The sequence below is a fragment of the Schistocerca serialis genome, chromosome 1, assembly GCF_023864345.2.
Source record: "Schistocerca serialis cubense isolate TAMUIC-IGC-003099 chromosome 1, iqSchSeri2.2, whole genome shotgun sequence".
Lineage (NCBI taxonomy): Eukaryota > Metazoa > Arthropoda > Insecta > Orthoptera > Acrididae > Schistocerca > Schistocerca serialis.
In genome coordinates this window covers 640519902-640541552 of record NC_064638.1, presented here as the reverse complement: position 1 = coordinate 640541552, position 21651 = coordinate 640519902, and the positions used below count along the sequence as shown (strand labels likewise).

General features: G+C 38.2%; 1 protein-coding gene across 1 annotated transcript in view; it reads left to right on the top strand.

Moving 5' to 3' along the window:
- The window catches only part of LOC126478846 (DE-cadherin), a 650134-nt gene extending 639635 nt beyond the window's left edge, over positions 1-10499 (top strand). The window contains exons 23-26 of the mRNA XM_050103733.1: positions 1434-1569; positions 1785-1994; positions 2116-2268; positions 6581-10499. Coding sequence (XP_049959690.1) covers positions 1434-1569; positions 1785-1994; positions 2116-2268; positions 6581-6723 — 642 coding nt within the window. The 3' untranslated portion in view covers positions 6724-10499. The remainder of the gene's footprint in view (positions 1-1433; positions 1570-1784; positions 1995-2115; positions 2269-6580) is intronic.
- The last annotated feature ends 11152 nt before the right edge of the window (positions 10500-21651 follow it).

Below are 21651 nucleotides of genomic sequence, written 5' to 3'. Positions count from 1 at the left end.
GGTTCTGGGAGAAAGAATTGTGGCTGTCCTTGGTGTGGAACCAGTCATTGGCAAATCTCAAACTGACAAGGTGTTTTGTGTGTTAAATGAACAGAAGCTGTTCCTGTAGATGCCGCATAAAGTTGGATGCAAGAAGGCACGATAACAGTACCCATATCAGTTCTTCAGATGTGTTTGTAGATGTTGCCATCAGACAAGAAGTAATTGAGTGAACATGTGTTTCGCCAAAAGAGTAAGGAAAGGAGTGCTGGATAGGTGTCCAGACATTAGGGCAATTGTGATTCTGTGGCACAAAGGCCATGGACATGTGGGATATTTATGCTCTGGGGCATAACATTCACAGACAGAAGCAAGAAATCTGATATAATGGGGTAACAAGATGGAGGTTGTGGAAATGTAGTGCTAGAAGTGATTAGTTTCTTGAATCTAGGACTGCAGACAATTGGTTGGAGGTGACAATAGGTGAAGGTGAAGCACCTTTCTGTGAGAGAATTGCAATTTTTGACTTTGGAAGTAGGTAAAAGTGGATATAGGCATTATTATTATTATTATTATTATTATTATTATTATTATTGTTGTTGTTGTTGTTGAAATTGTTGTTGTTGTTGTTGTTGTTGTTGAAGGTGGTGGTGTTGAATTCAGATGATTGGTTTTGAGAAGCAGTTAGAAGCCATTTTGGGCTTGTGAGATGTGATCATAGTGATTAGGTTTTAAGCAGAGGGGGTCAGAAATTGGATGAGACTCTCAGGCCAGTAATTATCATGATTCATGGTGCCCTTATCATAAGGAAAAGTGATATGTTCAGAACTGATTTTATTTTAGATGATAGCTGTGTGAGAAGGGTTATGGGAAAAGATAATGAAGCCAAATTGGAGTTCAGGGGTTCATGGAAGGCTATTGTGTGGTTAATGGTAGAAAGAGTAATAGTTGGAGGGTGACTGAAACTGATCAAAATAAAGTTCATTGTTAGTTCCAGTAGGATGGGCAGCAAAGAAATGCTTTCACTGAAGGGAGTGGATACTAGGAAACATTTAAGGAAGAGTATGTTGAAATGATTCATAACTATGATGAAGAGAAGTTTTTTGGACTGGTAGACTTTGTAATTGGGGACAAAATGTGATAGAAGATGTATTGAAAAATAAAGAAGCAAGGATAGAAATAATTTTAGAAAGAAATGGGTGATGCAGTAATAGAGAAGGGTTTCACGCGCGCACGCGCGCGCGCACACACACACACACACACACACACACACACACACACACACACACACACACACACAGGAATTTGTGTGTGTGTGTGTGTGTGTGTGTGTGTGTGTGTGTGTGTGTGTGTCTACATATATAATGCTGTCACAGATATTGATTTAGTGGTTTCAGTACATCTTTACTTCTTTGTAAAATGGAGAGACTAAGCATTTCATAATTTTCTTCCAGACATACAACTTGGGCATGCCAGGTGATGCTAAAAATGTGGATCCTGGATGTAATCGTGGGTTAGCAAAAGCTGTTTCATTTGGAATTAACACCAATTTCCTTGTGGCGATACTAATATGTATTGCAATATTCCTCAGTAAGTATACTACTGCTGCACACATTTTAAATAATGTTAACAGAAAAGTAGAATATGCCATAGAATAAAAAAATTGAAGGGATTTGGCGTCATTGGTTATTCTTAATTTGTAAAATATTTGTTTGCAGTTATATACTTCCCTTGCTTATAAACAGTAATTGTAACATATAATATGTTGTCCCCTTGAAATTAATAGTGAAATAAATATGTTTCAGTTCTGATCCTGGCAGTAGTTGTGCAGAGACGCAAGTCTGATGACATGTATAAAGACACAGATGACATCAGAGAAAATATTATTAATTATGAGGATGAGGGAGGTGGTGAGGGTGATATGACAGGTTATGATCTGAATGTTCTACGTTTCATGTATGATGGACAAGGTCCAAATGACAAGGCTCCTGTTAAGGAAAACTTGAAGAAGAGAGGTAACATTTTGGTTTTTCATTGGCAAAAGTGACACAGCTGTTCAATTTCTTAGTCATTGGTTCCATAAAAATGTTGTTAATTCTTTACTGAAATAATAATTTCGATGTACTTTGTCAACAGCACCAGATGAAGTGCCAGATATATGTGGATTCTTAGATGGGAAGAAAAAAGTCTGTGACAATGACCCAGAGAGTACGCCTTTTGATGATGTCAGACATTATGCATATGAGGGTGATGGTAACTCATCAGGCTCATTATCATCATTGGCATCTGGTGAGTAGAGGCTAGTGTAATTACGTTTGGTGGTGTCTATGAATATTAAATGAAACTGCAACAGTTGTTTAATCCATTTTCATGATTCTAAAGTTTCATTGTGTTAGCTCTAATAGTTTTTCAACAAAAACTATTTAACATAACAACTGTATACTGATGATTGTTATATGAATTTGTAAATTGAAGAATGCTGGGCAGGAAGTTGCATGTTATGAGGAAATGATTTTTAACACTTTGACAATGAGCCCGTAAGACCATTGTGTTTTGCAACCCAGGTGCCAGTTATCGATTGGAAACTGAAAACTAATTGCAAGAATATCTGGTTACCTTCCCTTTGTCAAGTGATATCATTCACTTACAGAATCCAGCATAATTGTAGTGTCTGATGGAACCAGTGCATTTTTATGTTGTTGTTAGACTTGTGTACTACTCTTTCTTAAAATTTTTGACACCAACATCTCGCAACTTCTTAAGTCACAGAAGATGCTCATATTTCATGTTCTCTTTATGGCTGCAACCAAAACTTGCATTATTAAGCCCGAGAACAGGAATCCTAATAAAGAAAATAGCCGACATTTGATGGATTTATCAGAAAATGGATTTCCAGCTACAAATTCGGCAACTGAGGAGCAGCTTCCAACTAGAATGCTTCAAAATGACAAATTTTACAAAATCTGATGACAAAGCGAGTTGGAAGGATTCAGCATGTTTTATAAGAATTACCAACTGCTCATGTCAGCCTACATTTTTAAAAATTTTGTTCTTTCTAGCTGTTACTGTTTTCAGACAATTTGTCCATCGTCAGAGTAATTTTATCAGTTGTTGAATATTTAGAATGCTATGATGTCCTACAGTGGGCAGCAAATTTAAATTGAGGTATATTCAAAATGAAAGTCTAGGATAAATTAAAGTTACAAAGTGAAGAATTAATTAATGGTCCAGGGTACCATTAGAGGGGGAGGGGTTGAGAACTGGTTGTGTTGAGATTGCAATAGATTTATTTTCATGTCAGAATGCCGCAAAATGTTATTCAAGAAAGTATAATCCATGACTGCAACCAACATATAATACCACGTATTTTAGTCTGTAAATAAGTTTCTTATCCTGACAGTACTTTTAACTTTTCTTTGTTGTTGTCTAAATTGTTATTAATCAGATGATTTAAAGCCTCGCTCTTTTGCAGTGTGTGTTGATGTTTGAAGTACCATGCATCCGTAGTCTCCCCCTCAGCAGTAAGCCTCATGTGTCTTGCCTTGCGGGGTGCATTTTATTGGCAGCACATTCAAGCCTTGTCTACATGTGTTCTGTGAACCTGCAGTGGTAGGGTGGAGTAGTAGTGTTCTGTGTGCATTGCAGCTGTTAGGTTGTGTTGCTGTCTGATTCTTGTGTAAGCTGATTTTAGTGAGAATGCTAACTTTTGCAGAGAGAGTGGGGTTACTGGAAGTAGTTTTCCATGCAGGAGGAAAACTAATAGAGCTTGTGAGGCATTTTCCTGCTTTGAAGTGCCCACACTGTGACACAATAAGCAAATTGCAAACAATAAGTTCAGTTCATGATGCACCACAAACTGGTAGGCCCACAATTTTACCAGAATGGAAGCTTGACGACATTTAGGGCATCGTGTTGCAGAGTTGCCTTTCAAATTTGAGCTGAGATTGCCAGTGTTTTGTTTACAGTCATGTAAAAGAGCAAAATGAAGTAATACTGAGTAAAAGCTTGTTGAAGGTAACTGAAAACTACGCAGCCTGAAGTTCTATCAAACCCTACTGTTAGATGTCAGCCCATACTCTTGTATATTGGTGCTGATGACCTCTGTTTCCATTCTTGCTTGATATACCATTTGTGTTCTTTTCCACATTCTATGTAAGGATATATATTTGACAATTGTTACTCCACTTGGTATCTACAGTGTTCATTGTATCTACATCTCTGTTCTTACAATGTGTTGGTAGTTAAGTGTCTTTGGGCAATTACAGTCGGCTTATGATAATTCCAAGTTCAAGCAATCCCAGAAAAAGTTGAAGTAATTGGGAGATAAATTTAACAAAACTTTGATTAATCAAGGTGGAATCAAGAAAAAAATCAAAAAAAGCTTGTCACCAATAAAAATGAAGTTATGATATTTTTTTGCTTCACTGTCTTCCGGTGTGCTTTGTAAGTGCATTGACTATTATCATGAAAGCTGAAAACATGGCATCATTTACTTCATTCAAAGGATGTACATGCACAACATTTTAAATGACATCAGAACCATAAAATCGTCAAATGTTACATTTTATCCTAAGTTAGGTAGAAAGCCCCAAGTATTGTGGAAACCCAATTTAATTGCTCTGCTCTCCTGTTGTTGCACTGATTCTGTGGCTTCTGGATAAATCCACATTTCTTTAAACATTTGCTCATCAGGGTAATATCCTTTCACGCTTATATCAGCTTTAGTCATCTGAATATCCAAAGTTCTACCCAATACCATCATCACTTCTTTACAGTAAAAAATTTTGAAATTCTGAATTATTCTCAAGTAAAGTGGTTTTAATGTAGAGTTGCTGTTTGTGGGGTAGCATATTATGCAGAAGTGATGGGTTTTTGTGAACTGTACAATTGTCCAGAAAAAGCAAAATTTCTGACTTCCATTTTCATATTTGTGTCAAGGCTCAACGCCCACTCATTGAACAAAGTTGTCATCGACACCTTTTTGTTGAAGCAATAAGACACAGGAAATGATTTGATGCCTGGAAACATGAAGGATTAGCAAGTTTTGCTATAAAGATATTTTAGGTTCTGAGGTATATCTACATTCACTTCAAGCAGAATGCAGCTTCTTTGCCATGGCATTATTCATCTTTGAAAGCCAATGTTCAGTCACAAAGACACTCAAAAAATGTCCCATTTTATTGTATTGAAAACATCAATGGATGGTAACTTGCCAGCAGTCATACAGGTCAGTGAGTCAACCCAAACTAATGGTGAACCTCTCAGTGCTCAGATTAATAGTGAAATATTTTCCTTTTCTTTAAATGTATAACTTCAGACATTTAAGTTTCTTCCTCTAAATTGACTAAGCTTCTTCCATAAGCATTCTGCAGAATGTGGAAATTTACCATGCCAGGTCCACTTCCTTCCTCCATGTGGCTCATTTTCAGCAATATAATATTTCTGCTTTAGTGTTGTTGACAGTGTGGATGGTAGCATCCCAAAAGTTTTCTCTGCTTACTTTTGTTTTTCTCTGCTTACTTTTGTTTTTCTCTGCATACTTTTTGTTTTTCTCTGCATACTTTTTGTTTTTCTCTGCATACTTTTGTTTTTCTCTGCATACTTTTGTTTTTCTCTGCATACTTTTGTTTTCCTCTGCATACTTTTGTTTTCCTCTGCATACTTTTGTTTTCCTCTGCATACTTTTGTTTTCCTCTGCATACTTTTGTTTTCCTCTGCATACTTTTGTTTTTCTCTGCATACTTTTGTTTTTCTCTGCATACTTTTGTTTTTCTCTGCATACTTTTGTTTTTCTCTGCATACTTTTGTTTTTCTCTGCATACTTTTGTTTTCCACTGCAGCCCATGGCCTCAAAAACCTACTTCTTTTCTATTGGAATCAAACACTTTGACGAATTTGAAGTCATAGTACAAGAGGTTTATGTACTGTGCTCTAGTGTACTATGTGCCATTCAGTAAACAACGTAGTATCAGGAAGAGTTGAATGATGACACAGTTCAATTGCCGAGTGTTAGTCACCAGTTTAAAGTTATAGCATGTGTGGAGCATCACTCTGTCTGGACAACTGCTTCTATTCTCAAGTGTAACAAAATATGTGGCATTTATTTGATTTACAGAGGTTGTTTGTAGGGGTCAGATAGTGAGTTAGATTTACTGAGAAATTTGATATGTTGAGGTTCAGATTAGCAAGAGTTTACTGGATTAGTGAACTTACATAAATGTTCAGCAAACAGTGGAAGAGATACAGCAATTATCCTGTGTAATTGAGAAACCAGACTGTGCAAACACAGACAGAATATAGTAGATAAATGACCGATAATTGTTAATGAAATTGGGATCATATTAATGTTTTAAAGTTAGGATCAGTTTGTCAACTCTAGAACTCTTTGTATGAATGAATAACTGCCCATTGACTGGTCTCAATGCTTATTTGTTAAAATGTTAGTGTTATTTATCCAACAGCGGCAGTTATTGCAGCTGTACAGTTGAATGTATTACTGAGAAATACCAACATCATTCATTTTGTTGCTCTTCATAGTAACTTCATAATTGATTTAATGGTGTGACAATGACTTGTGTTAATGCCTTTCTGGATATTACAGGCACAGATGATGGCGACCTCGATTTTGACTATCTCTCCAGCTTCGGCCCTCGTTTCCGTAAATTGGCTGATATGTATGGCGAAGAGCCTAGTGATGAGGAAGATGATACTTTCCACAATCCTGCATCAGAATCGTGGTGCTGAAACAGGGATTTGTACTGGCTGGCACAGCTAGTAGGGACCATGGGTGCAACTGTATGGCAGCAAGCTCCAGTGAACTTCAGAAGCTGGTGGTAAACAAGGGCCAGCCGGTAGTTTTTATCAAGACTGACAAGCATCCTCTATGGTGCTGCAGTTGTACTGAAATGACATATCATTTCAGTGATAACTAACATAAACTTTCTGTGTTATAAATTATATACTACTTGTGCAATAACAGATTGCATGTTTTGAACGTCTGATGCATAAGAAGAAACAAATGATGAGAAGTGTTGGGTACATTGAATGAAGTGCCAAATAGTAAGTAATTGTGGTGTATTACTTGTGAAAAATGGGGGCAAAACTGCTGTGGAATAATGGTTGTTCTTTTTAAATGTTACATCATTTGTGTTACTGGGATGTCGCTGCAGAAAGTAATCCAAAAGTTAGCAGCAGATTTTGCTTGTAAACATTCCATATAATTATGTTAACTGCACAATTCAAATCTTCATTGTCCTATGTAAGGCAGTTAAAGTACATGTATAGAACACTTGACTGTGAGACTCAGTTGTGAAACAGTGTTGTTAAACTAAAAAAAAAAAAAAAAAAAAGAAAGAAAAGTCAAGTGTACTCAAGTATTGACGAAGTTTCTGTGAATGTTGGACTTGAAGGTTTGTTCTTGTTTTTATGTTTACAGGCGATATTAGGAAAATATATTTGTATTTAATGCTGTTGTGCACAGCCACATCAGATTTATTTTGTGATCATTCCATAGATTGAATGCTTTATTAATTTATTTAATGAATGAGGATTAATGCAGCTGAACTGACTGTGATGACACAAATTACAAACTTTTATGTTAGGAAGTAATAGTATTTAAGGCACAAGATTCAGTAAATTTTGTTTGACTGAAAACAGTATTTTATATTGAAATATTAGTTAGAATGCTGTATGCTTTGATAAAAAGTTGAATTTATCATATTTGCTGTGTGAAAGTGTTCTATTGTACTTAAACCGGAAGATGATACTGTGATTTTTTTTTAATAGTATGGAGTGTTAATCAGTAGCATGTGATGTTCATTTGCATACCAAAGAAATGTGACAGGTAACTTGAAGGTATGTTTAAAAGGTTTCATACATTTCAGATTCACAGTGACTGTATAGTCCTGTCATAAACATACATAAAAAGAGATGTGGACTAGTTTGAACACTCTAGAAGATTTTTTAAAAGACATTGTTAGTGAAGTACTATCCTTTGTATTACTGTGGGGAAAAATACTGCAACGGCCAAGTTTGTAACAGTGAAGAAAATTCTTGCTCTGGAAATTCAAAACCAAGTGAATGATTCCCATGTCATCAGTACTTTCACAGCGGAAAAAAGGCCTTTGTAAGAAGTCTGAATTCATGTGTTGGGTAAAATACACTTTTTTCCGGAATAATGCCTGGTATTGTTTCATTGTGTTAGTACTATGTTTGCAAGTGATGGATAACTGATACGTGTTACATTTGTAATGCATATGTTTCCTCACTCTGTTGTCTAGGTAGTTCTGGAGTAATTGTTAAGATTCTCACAAAGTAAAATATTGCTATGTGCCTTTTACTAGCTTTGAGACAGGCTGGATAAGAAATATCATGCAGCAGTTCATAATTTCATTTTCTACTGAAGAAAGGTAAAAAACTATCATGTGTTAGAGAGAGAGAGAGAGAGAGAGAGAGAGAGAGAGAGAGAGAGAGAGAGTGACTGATTGATTGATTGATTGATTGAGTCTGTGATTACAAGACAACTCTGAAAATTTTTATGAGGGCATAAGTTTGTAAACAGACATTAGAATACAAGGTTCTGTGAATTAAAGTATGCCCATGATAATTTACATTTTCAATGAAGCACCTTATAAACTGAAAAATATGATAATTATTACATTGACAAGTGAAAAGAAGGCCACAAATGTTGAGAGTTTTTAATTGATACTGGAATTTGTGTATGGCTTTGTCATTCATAATATTTAGTATACAAAGGCCTGTAGAATTTAACTATTGTTTCTACATATGATAGTTTAGCATACACAGTCACAGCATATCATGCAGCATATATTTGTGTGCACTTGCAATTTTTTTAATGGAAGTTGTGTGATGATACCAAAAATTTAAATATATGCTTTAAAACTATATTTGTGGACAGTAATTAATTTTTTTAAATGGCTGCTCAAACTAACTTTGACATAATTGAGAGGAAAAAATGGAATGTAATCAGTTAACTACAGGCAGAATTTCGAAAGTAAAAGAATCAATAAGTTACTGTTATTTTTAATTCAAAGGCATGTTACTGTTGTATATTGCAATAAACAGGAATGTTAAGTGACTCAACTAAATTGAGTATTCTAATAATGTACTTTCAGGATCACACGAATTCATTGAGTTATTTTGGTAAAAATGTGGGCAATGTTTATTGATATTTTTCTGCAAGAATTCTAATTTGAGTACAAATATTTACATTCACTAATTTGTTGCAACTTGGTATAAATCTAGTATTATGATGATGATGATGATGATGATGATGATGATGATGACAATTACTATGGCAAAAATTGTTGAAATATTAAGTCTGAACACAGTAAAACAAGTAAAATTAATAACTCCTTTTGTGAGAAATTATTTTTGAACTAGTTCAGGTGCCTGTAATTAGTTGACTGTACTTTTGAATCAGTTGACTTGAATCTTAATTCACAATTATGCTTGTTGCAGAGAAAGTAAATTTTACCATGTAAAGTAGTGTTTTCAGCTACAAACAGTGAATTAATTTAAAACATATGTCAGGAACTTCTGTCAAATTTTCCAGCATTTAATTGTACGTACATTCCAATGGAGAGGACTGACGCATGTTATATATATAAAGGTTTTATGTACTATTTTGAAAAAGTGAAAGTGATTTACTACCTTGTTGTTATTGTTTTAAGTTGTACTTTCCCATCAAATAGATTGCAGTTTTGTTGTAGGTCATACAAGTTGTACTTCACTGGAAATTGTGGTTCAGTTCTGAATTTGGCAGATGTATTTTAATTTAATCTAAATGTGATTTATATTTTAAGTCTTAAGATGTAAGCCAGTGCCATCTGCAGAGAATATGTTATTTGTCTTTTAAATATTGATGCTTATACAGAGAACTTGCTCTAGTTGTAAGTTTCCACTTGTAATACCACATTTTAACAGCTTTTTAAAACCTGGCTGTCTTTCACCTGTCAGTGCATGGAGAGAGAAGAAATTTGGACAAAAAATTCACACATCATACTTATGAAAACACATTAGCATTATAGGGGCCAAACTGTCAGTGCTAACAGTCCAGATCTCATGTTGTGTGTGTATATGGGTATTCAGATTTAACATTTTGTGTGTGTGTGTGTGTGTGTGTGTGTGTGTGTGTGTGTTAGAAGAATGCCAGACTTGTTTACAACTGACCTGAGTGTGAGTATTTTATACTGTAAATGTTTTGATAAATAAGAGTTGTGAAGTTTGTCTTGCTGCTAATATTGCAGTATCTTCCTGTGTAATCAGCGATATGGCACGCAGTAGTGTAAAGGAAATTCACGAACGCATTGTTTTTGTAATAAGCGTGACTGCAAATTGTCCTACAGTTGTCCCATATTTTGTACTATTGTCACATAACTCTGAATGTTTTTCATGTATATTTAAAAAAAAGTGTGCATATTGTAAATTGCCTTATACAATGGCCTGTCTCATTAATGCATTTATTTTAGTACTGTAATAATAAGTCATTGTGATTTGTAGTTTTCTTTTCTGTTTTACGCATCCCTCTCCATTTATTTTACTCAAAAATATTACTGTTCTCCATCAAAAGTGTATGCAAAAGTGTAGTTCTACAGGAAGCAGCAGAAAGAAATCCTTCATTTGGAAAGCTAATAAATACCATAAAAAACATGACTTCCATTATGAGAAGTACAGAGAATGCCATTTATGTCAACACATTTTTAACAAAACGACATTCCATTCCTGGCCATGAAATTGATAGGCTAATTTAATTCATCTCGATTGTTATTCATGCACTTAAGAGCCTTTTGAGGTGTACAAGTTGCAACTTTTTGTGGTACTGCCTCCTTTGGGTACATTGTATACCTGTACTTTGAGATAAACCCTTCCCATCCGCCTCGTAGAAAAAGTTCCTGGAGGGGCGGCGTGGGGGGGGAAGAGGAGATGCAAATATGGCCAACAAAATCCCCACCAGACAAACATGCCCAGGAAATATTTCTCTCAAAAGTTAAAGGTAGCCGCAATATGTGGTACCTGTTGCATGATCTTGCTGAAGCAATATGTCATCAGCATCATGATCATAATGATTGTCACTTAAAGTGGGCTGGAAATGTTATTAACAGAATAGATACTGTGATTCTTCAAGCTTTCCCAGCGGATGTGTCTTAAATAGTCTTCATGGGTTGCTGCCGCATCATTTTGTGCAAATTCCACAATATTTCCTCGGAGCAACTGTCTGATATCTTCAGGTGGTTCAACCTTGCTGGTGTCTAGGTACTACTGACGGTATCCACACATTGGCGCCCCGTTTCTCGAACGCGCATGCAAAGAATGCGCAGGCACAGAAATTGCACATGCGCAATGATTTGCAGATAGATGGTGCCATATTCAAACTCCCTCTGCCGAAAATAGGAGCGAGGCTCACCTGCGCGTGTGCTGTATGCTGTGTTAGCCAACAGTGCAGCCAGATGTTACTCAACAACAGCCGTACTGTACCAACATTATGATGGGCCTGTTATCAAAGAATCTTGATTCTCAGAAAGATGATGCCAGGGATAAAACTTCCGTCTTTTCATAAATCATCTGATATCCTGTACTCAGACAGAGTTCCGCAGTTGCTGACTTTTTTAGTTGACAATGGCGTGAATGATGCTGATGTTCATCGCAGTGTTCTTGTACCGTGCGGCATGTCTGGCCTATATATGCTGCCCCACATTGACAAGGCATCTTGTATACACCACATTTCTTCAGGACAAGGTCATCCTTAACTGAACCCAACAGGTTTCTCAGTTTTGCAGATGCTTGAAAAACACACTTAATTCCGTATCTTCCGTGGACTCTTCAGATTGTTGATGACATAGCACCAAAATACAGCAAAGAGGCCAAAGCTGTATCTTCATTCTGCTCCATAGATTGAACTCGCCCGGGCCCGAATGCATTATGTATCTGTCTCTCAGAGTAACCGTTTTGTCGGAACACTGTCTTCAAATGTTGTATTTTACTCTACAGGCTTACAGGGTCAGGTACCTCATGTGCTCTATGAACTAACGTACATAATGCACTACCGCATTGTGCAGGATGATGGCAGCTTGTGGCCTGCAGATATAGATCTGTACGTGTTGACTCGTGGTAGATGCTGTGTCCCAAGGTTCCATCTGCTTTCTTTTGTACCAAAACACCATAAAAGGTAAAGTTCCATCTTTTTCCACTTCCATTGTGAATTTTATATTCGGATGGAGTGAATTCAGATGCTGAAGAAACATAGGTAGAGTATCAAGTCCATGTGGTCACATCACAAATGTATCATCCACATACTGCAGCAGAAAACAAGAGGGTTTGAGAGTGGCTGACTGTAGTGCTTTTTCTTCAAAGTCCATAAAATAATTGGCCACCACAGGAGATAGAGGGCTTCCCATGGCGACACTGTCCTCTTGTTCAAAATATTGGTCATGAAATAAGAAGTATGTTGAAGTAAGCACGTGTTTAAATAATGATACTATGTATTCCTCAAACTTGTTGCTAATGAGCTCCAAAGAGTCCTGTTAGGGCACCTTTGTAAATAAAGACACAACATTGAAACTTGCTAACAGATCCGATGACTGCAATCTAAGAGTTTTCAGGTGACCTATGAAATCTTCAGAGTTTCGAATGTGATGGTCGCACTTGCCTACAAGAGGTCCCAATAGTGATGTCACATATTTGGCAACAAAATAAGTAGGTGCTCCTATGTTACTTCCAATGGGGCAGAGAGGCACCCCATTCTTATGGATCTTGGGTAGGCCATAAGTCTAGGAGGAACTGCAGTCTGTTGACTCAAATCCTTTGTGACTTTTGCTGGAATCGAGCTCTTCCTGATGAGTTCCACAGTCTTTCTCTGGATCCTACCTGTTGGATCACTTCACGAGTATGTTCGAGAAATGGGGCGGATACTGTCAGTCGTACCTAGCCACCAGCAAGGTTGAACTACCTGAAGGTGTCCGACAGTCGCTCTGAGGAAATATTGTGGAATTTGCGCGTGATCTGGTGGTAAACCAGTGAAGACTATCTACAGAGTAAATAGTGCTGTTCACTGTAATTGACAAAAATGTGTGAACTCAACATACCAAAATTAAAAAGGCAAAGTACACTTTCGCTACGGTATTGTATGCTGCATGTTGGTTCCATAAATCAGTCTGGAGCCAGTGTCAGGAGTTGTGCATGTTTAGTGTGCCGAACCTTCTAAGATTTGAAAAAACACACACACACACACACACACACACACACACACACACACACACACACACACACACACAAATCTCTGCTTTGTGGAGATGTATTCACAAATCTCTCTGCAGAGTTCTCACACTTCTGTTAGATAATTGTAATGCCAGTGTGCATTTCTCAATCAAAGCCTTCATGACTATCACATTTCCCAGTCCTATTGCAGCAGAAGGATGACTGGGAGATTTATATTTCAGTGCAGAATCGATTTGCCTGAACTTTGATACCTGAAGGTAAATCATTTTCTTATAAGGAACACACTCCTCTTGTTGAAGAGCAAAGCAGATGCAAAATGTTTCCTAACGTCCTATTGGCAATGTTTTATAAACTAGAGTATAAATGCTTGATAATCTCCTGACATGCCATGGGTACACTGAAAGCAGTACATACATTCCTGTGCAATGATATGCTCCTCTTATAAGGGTTAGGTTTGTATCTCCTGCACTCTACATTAATGTTTTCCATGTGTTGGTTAACATTTTTACAATCTAACAGACAGAGGATCAGTTTTGCATACTACATTACTTAAAAAACTTATCAGAAGCACTGTTCTTCAAAATTTTGCACAAATTTGTTAAAAATTTATGTTTCTGAAACCTGTTTAATAGGACTGAATACAAAAATCAACAAATATTTGTGCATGGTTGAAACTGTGAGCCAGCTGCAACTGAAACAACAGAGCTGTTAAGTGTGCTCCATCAGCTGACACACTGCTGCATTCTTGTGGATTAATTCTGGAACATGTTCTATAGGATCAGCTAGTATAACAACACACACAAAAGATTTCTGCTCAAGTTTTGTGGGTCTGTTTGTGCTGCTTTACAATCAGTAAAGTGCATGACAGTGTACAATCCACTTCATATTAAAAGTATCATTCTGGAAGAACATGTGTAGTATGCAGACTCCCATTAAACAACATGAGATTTGCAGTCCATAATAAGATTGTCTCGGATGATCAGTAATGCATACACAAAGCACGACCCAGATAGTGAAGTTGCTATTCTCACTTTTGTCCAACCGGTATTTTCACTTTGCCATGCAGCTCTGGAAAGTTTCTTTTGAAATGACATTCTGTAACAATGATAAACTCTATTTAATGTCAGTAATTCAGATACTGATAATTAAGAATTTATATTAAGAACAAACTATTTCGGCACTTTTTAACTGTGTTCCACACGTGTGTGGCCCTATGGAGTATTTTCATACTGTGGATTAACAGCACGACACTCGGAGAAAAGCAGTGCAGATTGTACATGATTAAGAAAGATTTTGATGGCTTTAATACATTAAAATATTTAAAAGTTTCATTTAACATAACTTTGTAATAAGATATCTAATACTTAAGAAGGGCCTCCTTCCAAGAGTGTAACACCACCAGTGTATGTGTGCTACAGCTTCTGACCAATCATCACATTTGTGTTTTGTTTACATCAGGTTTATTCTTATGCTGAACAGTGCATAGCAAAGGATGAGGCCAGGGAGTTTAGGAAATGACTCCCACTTTGTAGTTGAGAAAGTCTGATGATGGTAGGAAGAATCCATATGGCACAGGCTGTGAAGCAGTTGATAAAGTGAAACACACCATGTTTGGGAGCATACTGTTGCTTGGCAACAGTATGGCAATAGCCATTCATGCAGACAGACACCTTTTTAGTAGTCGTGCCCACATTGATTGTGTAACTGTAGTTGCAGCAGAGTTTGTAGATGGTTGCTTTCACAGGTGGCTCTGCCTTTGACCAGTTTGGAGATGCCTGTGACAGGACTGGATTTGGTGGTAGTAGGAGGAAGTATAGGAGACACCTTGCATCTAGGTGGATTTGCAGGTTTGTAAGACATAAGGTAAGGGGTTGAGAGCAAGGATGGACAAGGATACTGCATGTGTTGGGTGGGTGGCAGAATAACACTGAGAGGGGTTGGTAGGATAGTGGGGAGGATACATATCATTTCAGGACATGAGAGGTAGTCAAAACTTTGGCAGAGAATGTGACTCAGTTGCTCCAGTCATAGTAGGTACTAAGTCACAAGAGAAGTGCTGCTTTGTGGCTGGACTGTAGGTGTACAGAGGTGGTAGGTGACTGGGGAGATGAGGCTAGGAAATATGTTTCTGGACAAAATTGAGATGGTAATTTTGATCTGTAAAGGCTTCAGTGGGATCTTTCGCATTTTTGAAGTGACTGCTCATCAGTACGAATGTGATGACCATGGGTGAACAGGTCATATGGAAGGGACTTCTTGGTGTGGAATGTGTGAGAACTGTTACATTGGAGACATTGTTGGTGGTTGGTAGGTTTGATTTAGATGAGGCAGGTGGCTTGTTGGGCTGAGGACGACAGATGAAGCAAATAGCAGGAGAATGTGTTGAGGTTCTGGAGGGATGGGGATAAGGTGTCCTCATCCTCAGTCCAGTTCGTGAAGATGTCATCACTCAGTCTAAATGAGGTTGAAATGTTTAGTTTACTGGCTGGTTTGGAAGGATTCCTGTAAATGGCCCATGAATAGGTTAGCAACCAATATTCCAACAAAGGATGTTATTGTATCCTGCATCTGCAGGATAATACTGCAGCAACATAGCATTAACAAGAGGAAGAAAAAACGAAAATAAAACTTAAGTCACAAAGGAAATCTGCCATATACAACAACAAAACATAGTGCTCATACAGGTGTCTGCCAACAGCAATGTGTGTCAAAGGCTTTAGAAAGACTATGCAATGAAACGACAAATTGCCTCCGATGAACGTGACGTGACAGCTGTTGACATTAGATTCATTTGAGCAGTCACGGACGGGCTGTTGTGCATGTGCATGTGCAGTTGAGTTGCATATGGGTAGTACCTTCTCCTGCTTCTGGCTATGGACGTGTGGCTGGGCGCCACTATCTAGTATTGCCCCAGTTCGGAAATATCGTAGATCCGGGGCTGATGCACAGAGCAGTCTGAGTTGTTGTGGGAAAGTGGGTAGTCTCCACATGACCAGTGTTTACCTTTAGTGATTTTGCTATTTCCTCTTCATTTATTACTCTCACATCAAATGAAAACAAAATGGATTTCTGTGGCCAGGAGCTATAAAATGAATTAAAATACGTTTGCATAACTACAGAAGGCTAAAGTATGTTATTATTTTCAGGTTTTGTTTCTACCTTTCTGACAGTCAAGCATTAATCACCTTTTTGTCACTTTGCTAAAGAGATTTGGCTTTTATTAATCTTTTGTGCTGAGGCAGTCAATTTATTTGAAACGAAGTGTTTAATTTCACACTGTTGGCTAGTTTCAACTGTTCGCTGCATTTCAAGCTCACGTTTTCCATGTTCTAGCTCACATGGCATTATGCCATAATAAAGAACCAAACATTAGATAATACAGTACTGGTACTCAAGAAAATTTACATCTGAATCTGGACATACGAATGTGCACTTTAAGCCCAATTATGCGTATTAATGTGGTTCACAAAATTCTGATGAACTTGAAGTGTCCTCTGATGTCTTGTTTCTTGTGTGACATAGTACAAGATCTTTTAATGTTTTACGCGTACGAACATATGGGCTTCCTGTGTCACCGTAGCTGCCCAAGAGCGGTGGCGCCTGTTATCTGGCACTCTCTGGCAACTGCTGAAACGAATCAGTTTCTAACAGGTCACGGGAAAACATTGTGGATGGTGGTTTGAAAAGCATTACTTTCAAAGCAAATTTCCTTTTACACAAGATGAACTATATGCGAGAATGTACGATGAATTTCTTAAATCACAGAGCGTTTGACTCTCAATTAAAAATCAACTCTTTGAGGACGACCATCTAGAAGAATTTCGAGCCCAGATGATCAGACATTTACGTCGTTATTAAAAATTTTACTGGCACATTTGTGTGATATATCTTGAAGTGTAACATGCGCAAAAAAGATCAACATTATATGTGGAAGCTTAGCTTCTCTTGCAGCTTATTAATCTTCGAGACTACGATTGTATGTGAAACCTCTGTTTTTCGTGTAGCAACACTATGTATATTAATTTAAACCATCAAATTTTCTCATTTGTGTGTTAGCGTTATTTAAGAGTGATCTTGCTATTGGCCGACTACATCATGTGTCCTATGCTGTCATCAGCTGGCGAGATCACATGGCATGAGCTATGACTGGCTTACAAAAGCGCGCCCCAACCTCGATTTCAATTCCTTGGAAAGTAACATTCGGTGTTTAGTGGAACTCGAATTTGTATCTTTGTAATACAAAAATATGCAGCGTACATGTTGCTGCTGCATATCAAAGATCTTTCCAAAACGTGCCCCCCTCCCCCTCTCCCTCCCGAGTTTCACTTTATAAAATGTCGGGAAATTCTACATTCAGAAGAATGTATTTTCACCCGGGAGAAACTGTATTTTCAAATGAGAAATACGGGAATTTCTTTTCCTTGTCCATGTATACACCCTGATTGAGGGAGATGACATCAACAGTGACAAGTAGTGGGCTGGGTGGTAAAGGAACTAGAACTGAGGAGAGACGTGAAAGAAGTGGTTGGTGTCTTTTTGTTGGTGGTCAGGTTATGGGTAATAGGCTGAAGGTGGTGGTGGTCCACAAGGGCAGAGCTTCTCTCTGTAGGGACACATTAATCGGCCACAATAGGGTGACATGGGTGGTTGGGTTGAAGTACTTTGGGAAGCACATAAACCCAACAGCACCTAGCAGCCCTATCCTGTCCCCATTACATCCTTGCACTCGCTCACAGGCAGCACTAGCATCTTCCCCCACACTTAACCTACTGCCTTCCCCCCTTCTCCTCTGATACCCTCACTGTCATCCTCATCTAGATTGCTGCCCACAGCAGGTGTAACTGCAGTTAGGGCTTAGTGGCTTTTGTGTGTGTGTGTGTGTGTGTGTGTGTGTGTGTGTGTGTGTGTGTGTGTTTTGTAGTCTGAAAGCTGAACACTTCTAGCTTGCTCTTTTTCCAACATTGTTATTGGCTGTGATTCAGCACCTTGTCTATGTGATGACTAACAATCAATTTATATGATTGTTGATTTTAGAAATGAAAACATACTCGGTGGTTGTAATCAAACTGACTGTGTTCTGTGTGGTGGGGGCTGTATACATCACATGATGCTGAAACTCTGTATGTATATTCATGAATGAGTGTGCTCTGGGAGTATGCTGGATAAAAATAATAGTTCTACTTTCTGTCACCAGGTGAAAAATATGGCAATGCAAACAGTCAGCATGTGAAATGTTTCCTTTTTTGACATCAATATGCCATTTGTTGTTTGGTGAAGTGTGTTGATGTAAAGGGTTAAGATGGTTGAAGTTTGCTATATGAAACAAATTGGCTGTTGAGAAGAAAGACCATGCACTGCTGGTAAAGTTAGTTTATCGGAATGGTAGCAATAGCACCACTATATTACAGAAATATGGCTGAAATAAACAGCTATGAAGAGGTCCCATATTAATAAATAGGCTAAAGAATATGATACCGAAATTTGAAGAAATGAGTGAATTAAGTGGTGTAACAGAGAGAGGTAGATGGTCAATTCCCATTGCAGTTTTTTGATGAATTTGCTGTAGGTATAACTGGCCGTGCAGAACATTTCAAATACTGTAGCCATTACTGTGTTATGGGAATTCTCTCTCGCCTGGTCAACAGTTCAAAAGATTTTGTATTGCATTTTACACTGGTATCCCAAAAGATTCAAAATCAAGCCCCGAGATAGATTACAACACCATGTCTTTGCACTTCGTTTCTTGGCATGCAGGGAGGTGGGTGACATGTGGCTATGGAATATTCTCTGGATGGACAAGTCACAGTTTACTCTGACACAAAGTCGTGAATGCACAGAACTGTCACATATGTTCACATGGTGTGCTGGAATATCCACTGCAATCATCATCTGTGATTTTGTGGTGTGGTTTCACAAGCTCCTTCATTCTCAGTCCATTTTTCTTCGATGAGATGACACCTTTCAGACCTGTTAGGTTACAGTGACATCTGCATGTTACATTGTGACCTCATTGTCCAGAGAACAACTGAATCCACATCACTATTTTCATGCAAGATGGCGCAATGCCACATGTCGCTTCCCAGGTGAAAGAGTTGCTTCTTGGTAATGGAAGCATCATCACTAGACAATATCAAGATGTGCGGCCTTCCAGATCCACTGACCTAAATCCATGTGACTTCCAACTGTGGGGTTATCTGAAAGATCGTGTCTACCAGGCCTCACCCAAAACATAGCATATGATGACATATCACTCTTAGTGCACTGGATATTCTGTGAGCAACTATTGACCATACTATGTTATGGATGTAACATGTTGCTGAGTTTGGAGACCATATTGAACACACACTGTAACTTGTGACAATATACTAATAAATTTCCAGAGCCACTGTTACCATTTATTTGATCATTCGTCCCATTTTCCTGCATCCACACCACTTACTAACTGTATTTTTACCTAATAGCAGAAGGTGGAACTACACTAGACCCTTGCTAATCTGGCCATTCCTTGCACATATGGGTCCCAGATTTGCAGAAATGCTGGATTATTGAGGTTCAGATGTACTTTATTAAATCCAAAGATACATGGTCTGCAAGGCATAGTGTGACATGTTTCCTTTTAGAAGACATGATACTGAACTGTGAAGACTGCCATAATTTCAAATAAGTATAGCATTGTAATTCACTAGCAACATTGTTGCACACAATAATTCGTTGTTGTGTGTCATTTCGGATATGGGCCTGACTTCTAGTCCCACAAACTTGACACTTGGTGCAGTGGCTTATTGCAGTGACTGTAAATGGTAAATGCCTTTACAGTCACTTCCATCAGCCACCACTGTGCTGAGTGTCAACTTATTTTGCACAAAAATTACTGAGGGGCCAGACTACTGAGGACTGTATTAGTGAGTTTAGTTGTGTGTGAACAACATGCTGTTGGAAAAAGCAAACTCTCAAGTTTTACACAGTTCCCACTATGTAGCAGCAGTGTGTGTCCACTTCAGTTCTAATAAAAATGGTGTCTGGACAACAGAAAGCAAGTTGTGTTCTACGTTTTGTGTAGTGCGGGTAAGTAATGACTGTTCAGTGTGACTTCCGTAGTAGGTATGATGTGGCTGCTCATACAGAACAGAGCATTAGACAATGGCATGAACAATTCCAAGAAATAGGTTGTTTGTGTAAAGGCAAATTGCTGGGCTGTCCCCAAGTGTCCGACACAGACGTTGAGTGTATCTGCCATAGTTTCACAAGGAGTAAGCAGATATCCGTTCGCTGTGCAGCTCGACAGCTCAACATGCCTCCAATCTCCATCTGGTGCGTGCTGCATCGATGTTTAAAGATGAAACCATACAAAATTCAGCTACTGCTAGCTTTTCGTCAAGGTGACAAACGACATTTGGAGTTATGTAATTTTGTTCTTGGCAAGATGGAGGATGACAGTTTTCTTCCACACTTTGTATTTAGTGACGAGGCAACATTCCATTTCAATGGAAAGGTGAACCTAATAGTGTGATAATATGGGGTACAGAACAACCACATGAAGTTATGTAATGTGAGAGGGACTCTCCAAAATTTAATGTGTTTTGCGCATTTTCACAGGAAAAGGAGTACGTCCATTTTTCTGTTCCGAGAATACTGTTAGAGGAAGTACGTATCTCGATATGCTTGAGAACTTTATTTTCCCACAGTTGGAGATTGATTCAAATGACTTCATTTACCAATCAGATGGGGCACTGCTACATTGGCATCTGGAAGTGCAGGAGTTTTTAAATCAGAGGGTTACTGGATGATGGCTCGGTCACACTGGACCAAATGATTCAGCCTTACATTACTGCCCTTCAAGGTCACCGAACATGAATGTGAGTGATTATTTCTTGGGGGGGGGGGGGGGGGGTGTACAAAATACTGTGTTTATGTGCCTCCATTACCAACAACAATGAATGAATTGAGACATCGCATAACAGCAGCTGTGCACATGCTTGCTGCACTGTGGGAACAATCTGAAAACCACATTGATATATGCTGTACATCTCAAGGGGAGGAAATTGAACGTCTATGAAAAATAACTTTTTGAGTTTCCCATTGATCAAAACATAATATTCATTGCAGAAGTTTATTAGTTTCATGAATACAGACATGCCAAATTGGATGATACATGGTGTATCATCATCTCAACGGTTTGAGAGAAGCACTCTCATGCTGCACCTTAAATAAGTTGCACTTGAATACTCACCAGTCGGAATTTCTCCAGCAGTAAGGATGGACGGACAGGCTATAGAAAGTTAGAAAGGAGGGGCAGGTCACTCAGACTGCAGGATGAGAGGAAGCCACCTGTGTGAGGACCGGGAGAAGTTAAGATAAAGGTAGTATCTATTATTACTACATAATGAGAACGATAAATGCATAGGTCTTGTACTTAAACCAGTTATCAACTCATTG